General features: G+C 34.9%; 2 protein-coding genes across 3 annotated transcripts; both read left to right on the top strand.

Annotated features, from left to right (window-relative positions):
- Positions 1–966: 966 nt before the first annotated feature.
- LOC123876147 lies at positions 967–3,237 on the top strand. Its single transcript, XM_045922307.1, has 2 exons — positions 967–1,089; positions 1,195–3,237. The coding sequence occupies exons 1-2, from the start codon at positions 998–1,000 to the stop codon at positions 2,933–2,935; spliced, it is 1,833 nt and encodes a 610-aa protein (XP_045778263.1). The 5' UTR covers positions 967–997; the 3' UTR covers positions 2,936–3,237.
- A 653-nt stretch (positions 3,238–3,890) lies between these two features.
- LOC123876146 lies at positions 3,891–8,694 on the top strand. Of its 2 annotated transcripts, none has more exons than XM_045922305.1 (3): positions 3,891–4,181; positions 5,475–5,702; positions 6,502–8,694. In XM_045922305.1, the coding sequence occupies exons 1-3, from the start codon at positions 3,891–3,893 to the stop codon at positions 8,449–8,451; spliced, it is 2,469 nt and encodes an 822-aa protein (XP_045778261.1). In that variant the 3' UTR covers positions 8,452–8,694. The 2 variants fall into 2 exon arrangements, with proteins under 2 accessions (XP_045778261.1, XP_045778262.1); XM_045922306.1 differs by having other exon boundaries at positions 3,995–4,181; positions 5,157–5,702.
- The last annotated feature ends 999 nt before the right edge of the window (positions 8,695–9,693 follow it).

Here is a 9,693-nt window from a genome sequence, read left to right as displayed (position 1 = left end):
ATGAATACAATACTTCAGAATATTTTCAACGAATTGTTCTTGGGTTAATCGGACTTTATTCTTATTAGATTTTATCGTTTGACTCTTGCTGGTCTTGAAAATAGTGTCATCTTTTTGTTTTTGTATTTAATTTTTTACATATTTGTACTCTTCGACGCAATGTTGTCCGTGTTTTCTCTTAAGATGACTCAAAAAGTTCGATGTACAATTATATTATATCGTTTAATTTTAGTAACGAGTTCTTTTGGACGTTTCATACAGTGCGCTGTGATTTCATTAGATGTCGATTCTTTTGCTACATACTTGAATAAAATACTATCGAGAAAATGTAGTCGCGATTGATGAGGAGGAGCACTCAGCATCAGCGGTGTCAGTTTGTACGGATATTTCCGGCTCCAACAACTCTTTAATGTCCGAAACATACTCGGTACACCAAAAATATTGCTATCTTCATTGTCATTGACATTTTCGACCGCAAAAACTGCACAAAATTAAATAAATTATCGATTTTATTTAATTTCATGCTGTGTACAGTGTAACAATAGTTTATAAGCACATTAATGTACATACCAATGTGACATGATTGGAGTAACAGATCAAAGTGTATTAACTCCACCTACCGAATTATTCTAATACAGAACGGATTTTTTATCTATTTCAAACCTTGAAAACTTATGTCAAATTATGACGCATCAAACTGTATTACTTTTTATTATAAAAAAGAACCAAAAGTAGTCACCGTTTCAAACGATATTAGATCCAGGTTCGTTGCCATATCCAAGTGTATTAAATTTTGTCGCTAGAACAAAGTGTGTTACATCCATAGACATCAAGTACAAGTCATTTCTGAACGCAACAAACTATATTGTTTGTGGTCACTTGTCACTCGATGTCAATATGACAGGAAACATTGGCGGTTATGTTGTCACTGTTGTTGTGTTAATGTTTTTTGAATAATAAATTTGTTATTATTTTATGGTAATAATCGTATGTAAATATGGAAGAATCAATATTTGTTGGAGAACATTCGGATGGTTCACGAAAACGGCCACGTAATAAAAACCTAAGAGCTCGGCGTAAAGAAGCAAGGTAAGTGTTGTTCGCACTTGTGTATTTTATCACAGCATTTATAGTAATTTATTTTAATGGGTTATTTGCCTGTTTTTGTTTATGTCATAATGTTTATTGTTTCAGATACCGTGATAGTGATCCGGCTTTGTTAGCCTTTAATCCACCATGTACACATACGACAAAACGGTATTCTTGCTGTTTGATTTCTATGAATTACCTGATTTATGCGAAACAAAAAATGTATGACGCCCATACGAAAATTGAGCAGGATAGGCGATTGTCATACATGTTAAGGGTTTCAGGCACTAAACGATCTAGGCCAGTAGCAAAGCCTAAAACTAAGTCCAGAAATGCTAAGAAATTCTCCGTTAAGTATTACATTCCTGTCAAACAAGGGAAAATGATGCCTGTTTGTGCAAAGTTTTTTCAAAAGTTGTTTAATGTTTCTCAAACCAGAATCAACTCAATTGCAAAGGGTGTTTTTAGTGGTGAAGGAGTTCATGAACGGAGAGGTGGAAATCACAAGGCACATCTGTATGCCCAGAAAAAACAGGCCGTTATTGAATTCATTTCTAAACTTGAGGGTAGTATAAGTCACTATAATCGCCTTAAAAGCAAGCGCATATATTTGCCATCCACGTTGTCAATAAATAAGCTTTACAAAATTTACAACAGTCAAGCCAATGAAAATCTTAAAGTTAAAAAAACTTTCTTTGCCACAATATTTTGTACAAAATTTAATATTGGCTTCGGAACTCCTGCTGTTGATGTTTGTAGTTATTGTAAAAGGATGGCGTCTGCCATGAGAGCAGAAACTGATACACAAAAGAAAAACAGTTTGATGCACAATTTGGGAGCTCATAAGTTACGTGCCAAGACATTTCATAAGTTACTAAAAGCAGACTATTCTGATAGTGTCAGACTTTGTTTCGATCTTCAACAAATTCATCCTCTTCCTAAACTGAATATTAGTGAAGCTTACTATGCTCGGCAAATAAACTTTTATACTTTTTGTATTGTTGACCTGAATATGCAGGATTCACATTTTTTTACGTGGACAGAAACGGAGGCCGGAAAAGGCTCAGTGGAAATATCCTCTGCTATACTATCATATCTACAAACATACAATTTTGCCGAATCCAAGACCAAATTGAGACTGTTCTGTGACGGTTGCGGAGGGCAGAACAAAAACATGCATGTCGTTCATAGTTTATGTTGGTGGCTTTTTACTAAAGCTCCTGTACATATTGAGGAAGTTGTTTTGTTCTACCCTGTAAGAGGGCATTCTTATATGCCTCCAGATCGTGTCTTTGGAGTGGTAGAAAAAGAATTGAAGAAGAGAGAAGAAATCATCACACGAAAAGAATATACACAAGTTTACTCTGAAAAAGGAAAAGTCCATGAATTGGGAAAGGAATGGAATACGCTGGATATAAAAAGTCTATCAGAATTCATGAAAAAGATGGATGGAATCAGAGATGCTAAAAGGATTTATATAAAAAAGACAATGGTAAGAAACAAAGCAACAAGGCAACTTAAACCAAGAATAGATGTCAAAATGGAAAATTTCTACAATGCTGATACTGGAAAAGACTATGGTCCAATTATGAAAAGGGGTTTTAAAATTGAAAATATACCAGAGCCTGCAATCATCAACAATAATAATTTACTAAATCAGGCAAAGAAAAATGATGTAAACATGTTACTGAAGAAACGTTTTGGAGAGGAATGGCAAGATAATGGGGAGTTAGAATATTACAAAAAAATTATAAACAGTGATGGTGATGGTGTTACCGATTCAAATCAAGAACAGCAGGAAATGTGTGACTGTTTGGAAGAGGAGGATGAAATAAGTAAATTTTAGTTCAGTGTGTAATAGTCTTCACACCCATGTCAAACTGTATTAAATCCCAAATGTGCCACATCAAACAGTATTATTTTATGGTTAATGCATCAATATGTATTAAATCCAAAAAAATATGTAAAATTTTATTGATAATTAATAATAAGAAGTATGTGGATTTCAGTTTTATTTGCTGATTTGACTTCCAATAAACCCTATTACAATACAAAGTTGTTTGTTTTTGTCCTCTCTTAAAAATATTATGGATTATGCTTTTATCTCAAAAGTTACATTAACGGAGTTAAAACACTTTGATCTGTTGCTCCTTTATTTAATAAAAGTCAGTCCTACAACAACTCTCGGGTCGTTCACTCATTTTTACACCACCTGTACACAACCTTAGATGGCGACCCCGCCAAACGGACTTGGTTATTGTCACTATAAAAGCGCACTGTGGAAAAAAAATGTACTACGGAAAAGTGACCCTATATCAGAAAAACTTGCTGATTTAATGCCAATTTAAATGAGGTATAACACATTATTCTTTGTTTCGTAATTCTGGTATTATAATCGTTTTTTCATATCAAGGTACAAATTTCAGTAGATTAGTTTAATTCAAAATAATTTTGAAGATTATCATGCTGCTAGTTAAACTGCTAGTTTTTTGTACGTTGGAATGTTGGAAACATCACTGTGCTTGTCACACTTGAAAGGAGATCGACCACTTTGGGCCCAATATGTTACACGGGAAATAAAAATTGGCAAAAATCATTTATTTTATGCTCAATCAAAATCACTAAAAATAATTTTAATTTACAGTTGCTAAATATAGAAAAATTTTTTTGGAAATGTTTGTGTTTTTTGTTGGGATCATGCATTCCGTAAAATGGAATGGCTTAGTCTATGGTAAAAATGTCAATGTGACAACTGTAAACGATTGTCAACTGCCATTCGCTCTGTGTTTACGCGCAAGGGAATGTGTTTTGGTGCGATATTCGTATTTTCGGTGATTTTTTCAACGACTTGGACTGTTTCACGGAACCTGACGAATCTTGCCTTCACGAACTACCTCGGCGCGAACACGGACTTTGTATTTGCTTCTTTGATTGACCACGGCTTGCTAATTCGGACCTCGATTTCGCCTATCGTAATGGAGAACTGCATTAATTGTGGTATTGCAACAGCTCGTTGCAATATAACGGGAAGACGTCCTTTAAATGAAGAATCCGTCTTATCCATTGTACGTGAATGGGTTGCTCCACTAAGGGTAAGTACATGAATAATACCTACAGTTTACCGCTTATGATAGAATAGAATAGAATAATTTTTTATTCAAATAGACTTTTACAAGCACTTTTGAATAGTCGAGTGAATCTACCACTGGTTCGGAATGCCCTTCCTGCCGAGAAGAACCAGCAAGAAACTCGGCGGTTGCTCTTTTTCAATATAACACGCTGTTTATATCAATATGTTAGAATCTATCCAACGTAAATTTTTAAGATGTCTATGTAAAAGATTTAACTCCTTTAATGGTACCGAATTAATCTCTTTGGAACTCAGAAGGGAACACAAGGACCAAATCTTCTTATATAAAATTGTAAATGATCTTATTGATTCTCCTTATTTGTTAAGTAAAATAATGTACTTCATACCCAGAATGTCCAGACGAAACGTAAAAACCTTTTGTCTTCCACAAATCAACACGAACTTTGGCCATAATAGATTTTTAGTGAGAACATGCGATAAATATAATAAGAAATATGTACTTTTAGACCAATTTCAACACAAAATTAGTAAATTTGTAAATGAACTTAATTTTTTTAAATAATACTTATAAAGGCGTGATTTATACTATATACATTATTACTATATCCACTATTCATAACTATTTTATAAATACTTGATAACATACTAACTTCTTGTAATTTAATTTTACTTAATTTAATTACTTAGACTAACCTACTAACTCCCGCACAGAATTGAGATTGTATAGACTATTAGTGAGCACTTTATGGGCGACTGTAACATCTAGAAATGATTGGCTAAGTGGTATTGTAATATGCTGTATGTGTTCCTACAATAAAAAAAAAAAAAAAAAAAAAAAAAAAAAAAAAAAAAAAAAAAACATTTACAATTCAATTCAATTTACAATAGAATTCTAGGTCTACAATGTATACAGTGTTTCCGCAATGAGAAGAAATTCCAAAAAATGCCTACAGCTTACAATTTGATGCATTTCAAGATGGGCAGACAGAAAGCAGCCCCATTCCCGTCGATGCCACCCGTTCACGAGCATGACAAGACCCAGCCATTGCTTCGCTCAACCATATTAGAGGGAACGTAACAACCCGCATCACACGACACCACCACAGAAATGTTTTAAAGAGAGCGTGACATACTTAAGCTACCCATGTTAAGGCATCATATTCAATACTAATATTCAATACACTACACTATTCTTTAACAGTATAAAAAATACTAAAGACAGACACAAAAGTAAATTAGACTAGCCTCTTACATGGTGTATTCCTTAAACATACCTACTTTAAATATATTTTAGGTAGAACGTGATCATCATCTATGCCAAGCTTGTTGGGATTTGGCTGTTGATACTCTACTCCTATGTGGACCTAGTGACGTGATGCATGCTCCGCGTGGTCATGTCCATGTGTGTGTCCACTGTGGTCGTTCTCTACTGCGGAATGCACGATCCCATCGGCTACGAACTATATCTGAACGGGAAGAGAGGATATATAATGTTATTAGTGAATGGATTCTACCCAGGACTGTAAGTATTCACATATTAATACTTATACATCAACCACATTGGTATCTTAACACTCAAACTCAAGTTTTCAATTAAAAATTTTTTTTCTTGCAAAGGACTAGCTTACAGGTGCTTATGATGAAATGTGAAGCTTGCAAAGCCACTTTTGCCTTTATAGAAGTTTTTTCATACTTCGTTTAAACTTGTGCAATTGTAGATGTAAAACTTACTTTGTGATCATATTGTTGTAAAATCAATCCCACAAAGGATTCCCTATTCTGCACAAATGATGTCAATGTGTGATGATTCAACTAGTTTATGACCTCCATTTTGAATTGAATTAATTGCTTATGTCAAAAGGTACATTGTCTGTGAAGGTTGATATTTTATTGTACAAAAGTTGTTCTTTTTATTCGATGACAAGTTAGACCTTGACTGCAATCTCACCTGATGGTAAGTGAAGATGAAGTGTAAGATGGTAACGGGCTAACTTGGAATGGGTATAGCAGTGAACATTCAAACCATACCTGTAATTGGTTTCTACACGCTACCGTGCGGGTATGCTAAATCGCTTGGCGGGGCACATCTTTGACGGTAGGGTGGTAACTAGCCAAAGCCAGCCTCCCACCAGACCAGAGACGATTCAGAAATTATAAATCCCCAAATTGACTCTGCCGGGAATTGAACCCGAGACCTCTTGTTCTAAGACCACAGCGCTCACAACTGCACCAGGGAGGTCAAAATTAGTTATTAGAAATATATTGAGAAGCTACTATAATTTTTATAAGTATGCCAATCTCCTTTTTCATTTCATTTTCAGATTGGAGCTCAAAGTGAAATATGTCACTCTTGTTGGGTGAGAGCAGACAGAGCAGCTCGCCACTTTATGTCACAACCATCAACATCAACATCGGATGTGTTGGTTTCTGCTTTGCCAGTGCCTGAAGCATCTACTTCAACAACGGAAGAAGTCATCCAACAACCTTCGAATATTAGTGAGGCTATTATTTTGCCTGATTATATTAGAGCCATTGAAACAGAGAGAAGATGTTTTATTGAAGGCTGTAGGAGGAGTGAAAGGCACAGAATTCCAGATTCATTAAGAAAAAATCTTCTTAATATGCACAAGCTGTATATACCAGCCAATAATCGCCTGTGTGATTATCATTTGTATGGTGTAGAATCATGGGATGTTTTAATAGGAATAACAAATAATTTTATAAATAGTTTCTCAGCAAGGCATATTCAAGATATGTTGGCTTTAAAAACATCAAGTTCTGCAGCTTTGAACTTTGAGGATATAGATTCCATTGAAGACCACATCTTTTATTATTGGATTGGATTAACAAAAGTCCAATTTAACCAATTATTAAATGAATCACCAACATTGGTACGAATGTCTAAAGGTGTAACAGCTCTAGCAGCTTATCTTATGAAACTGCGTACTGGAGACCCAGATGACAGATTGGCAACTTTACTCCAGATACCACGGACAACATTATCACGCTTAATGAAAAAAGCAAGAGCATATTTGATTGAGAATTATGTTCCACATCATTTAGGCCTAAATCATATTAACAGGCAACAGTTGATTGACAGAACATTGATGATACCAAGTGGTTTGTTTGGAAGTGAAAATAATGAAAGCAAGCCAGTAGTCATTTTTGATGGCACATATATACAAAAAAGCTCGAATTATATGTACCAAAAAGATACATATAGTTTACATAAATACAGGAATTTGGTTAAACCATTTTTAATTGTTTGTACCGATGGCTATATAATAGATGTTTTAGGTCCATATCCCGCTACAATGTCCGATTCTGACATAATGAAAGAAGAATTTAAAGATGGCTCCACAATGAGAGAATATTTTCAGCCCGGTGACGCATTTATCCTAGATAGAGGATTTCGGGATGCCTTGCCCTTACTTAATTCGTGTGGCTATCGCACATATGTACCCGCTTCGTTACAGCAGGGTGAAACACAGCTGTCGACAATAGAAGCAAATAAATCAAGGGCAGTCACCATTTGTCGTTGGGTTGTAGAAGTAGTTAACGGTAGATTTAAACGAGATTTTAAACTTCTAAGACAAGATTATTTTAATGTAGCATCTAGTCATTTGATGCAAGATGTTAAGGTGGCTGCCGCTCTTATAAATGCGTTTCATCCTGTTATAACCAACCGGGATGATGCCGGGGAAATTCTTCAGATAATAAATGAAAACATGTACAGGGAAAATAGATTGGCGAACTATGTTGTGGAAAATAATTTAAACAGAAGGCGACTAGAATTTAGAGCAACACCAGTAAACAGCATAAATGTTTTAACAGATTTTCCCCGGCTTACATATAGTGAACTAATATTAGTTTCCTTAGGAACTTACCAAATTAAACAAGCCCGTTCTTATTACGGCGAACATGTAAGGGCAGATGGCTCCTATGTAATAGAAGTGTGGAGGGAGGTTGATAATGACTTTTTAAGAGAGCTGTCCCTGTCAAACAGTACTTGGTTACTAAGAGGTAGAATACACTCTCGCCACATTAGTAGAAAAACATATTTTGTTTATATATTGGTGGACAGCTCTCTTTCTGGAAGGCAAGCATTACTACAATATTATTGTAATTGCATAGTAGGAAGGCGTACAGTGGGTTGTTGCGCACATATAATGTCGATCGTATGGTATTTGAGTTGGGCTAGGTACCAAGAATATATTTCACCCCCTGCACACTTCCTAGATTCCATTCTAGTTGTGTATGAAGATGAATGATTAATGTATGCATAATTACGAATCATTAAAAAGCGTGATTACATAAAAAACTGTTGTTTATTTTTAACTAACCTATTTTCTTTACCTTGGAACCATAAACCTACCTACTATTATTGGCTTGGAATAACTACCTATTACTTATTGGTTCTGTGCATGAATTATGTACTTAATTCAAACCTATCTATCTAAAGAGTTAACTATTAGTCATCTGATATTTATTTTATTAATAATTACAAAAAGTATTGTTCAAATAACACATTCTCTAACATAACCTCATCATAGATTCGAACCTATGTATCTTTAATATGCAATTGTCAATCAAACTGAAACAAATACAGTCTAAAGTTGATATTTTTATCTAACAAATAACATTAATTTGGAACTTGTAACGCTTCATCAAATCCTGGACCCAACAATGTATGGGAGATGGTCGGTCTCCTTTGTGAAAAGAACAGAAACTCTTCACTACCACCACGTGCCAGAGCTACCCAGAGCGACCGTCTTGCAAGTAGTTCATCTTTTCTAGGAAATAAAGAAACTATGCCTCTCGTTCACACTAATCATCCTTTCTATTTGCATTGTTGGAATAAGGAAGGATGTGAAAGAGAGGCATAGTTTTTTTTATCCTTTTGTTTCCTAGAAAAGAGGTCGTTCTATGATTCTTTGCTTACAAGTCCCGACTGTAAAAATAATCTCATCTTAAAAAGTAGACTGTCACAAAATGCTAAATTGCAATTACAGCCAAATCACACAGCCATCAATGACTTGGTTAGCGATATGCGGCGTGTGTTACTGCCACAAAAATCGCCTATAGCTATCCAAAATAAGATACAAGAGTTAAGGCAAAATAATAGAACTATACAAGATAATGGGAAAGAAATGTCTGAACTTTTTGTTGACCTTACAATATCGCAGTCAAAAAGTAATTCAAATGCTTATGCGGTACTTAAGCCGTTAAATGAAAAATTTGTCACTAAAAAGTTTGCCGACGGGTTGCGTAATCGTACACTTAGCACAGTAATTACAGCCAGGAACTACGATTCGCTTAAGGATGCGATTCAGTGGTAAAAAAGTGTTGCGTCTATACTTGTCCAAGTGAATCTTACAGTGGTTGCAATATATCGTTTCACAGGTAAGCTAAAAATAACATTATTGTAAATCTAACAACTAGGTTGACCATGAATTCCACAAGTCTCATGAATTCTTCATGAGTAAGGTTCTTACTGTTGTACTATTATTACA

This window comes from Maniola jurtina, chromosome 21, assembly GCF_905333055.1.
Source record: "Maniola jurtina chromosome 21, ilManJurt1.1, whole genome shotgun sequence".
Classification (NCBI taxonomy): Eukaryota; Metazoa; Arthropoda; class Insecta; order Lepidoptera; family Nymphalidae; genus Maniola; species Maniola jurtina.
This window is presented reverse-complemented; position numbering and strand designations above follow the sequence as displayed.

Excerpts from the sequence above, each read along its gene's own strand:
- LOC123876147 (XM_045922307.1), top strand. The coding sequence starts at position 998 with ATGGAAGAATCAATATTTGTTGGAGAACATTCGGATGGTTCACGAAAA. Across the intron at positions 1,090-1,194 it reads GCTCGGCGTAAAGAAGCAAG|ATACCGTGATAGTGATCCGG; the intron begins GTAAGTGTTGTT and ends TTATTGTTTCAG.
- LOC123876146 (XM_045922305.1), top strand. The coding sequence starts at position 3,891 with ATGTGTTTTGGTGCGATATTCGTATTTTCGGTGATTTTTTCAACGACT. Across the intron at positions 4,182-5,474 it reads AATGGGTTGCTCCACTAAGG|GTAGAACGTGATCATCATCT; the intron begins GTAAGTACATGA and ends AATATATTTTAG. Across the intron at positions 5,703-6,501 it reads AATGGATTCTACCCAGGACT|ATTGGAGCTCAAAGTGAAAT; the intron begins GTAAGTATTCAC and ends TTTCATTTTCAG.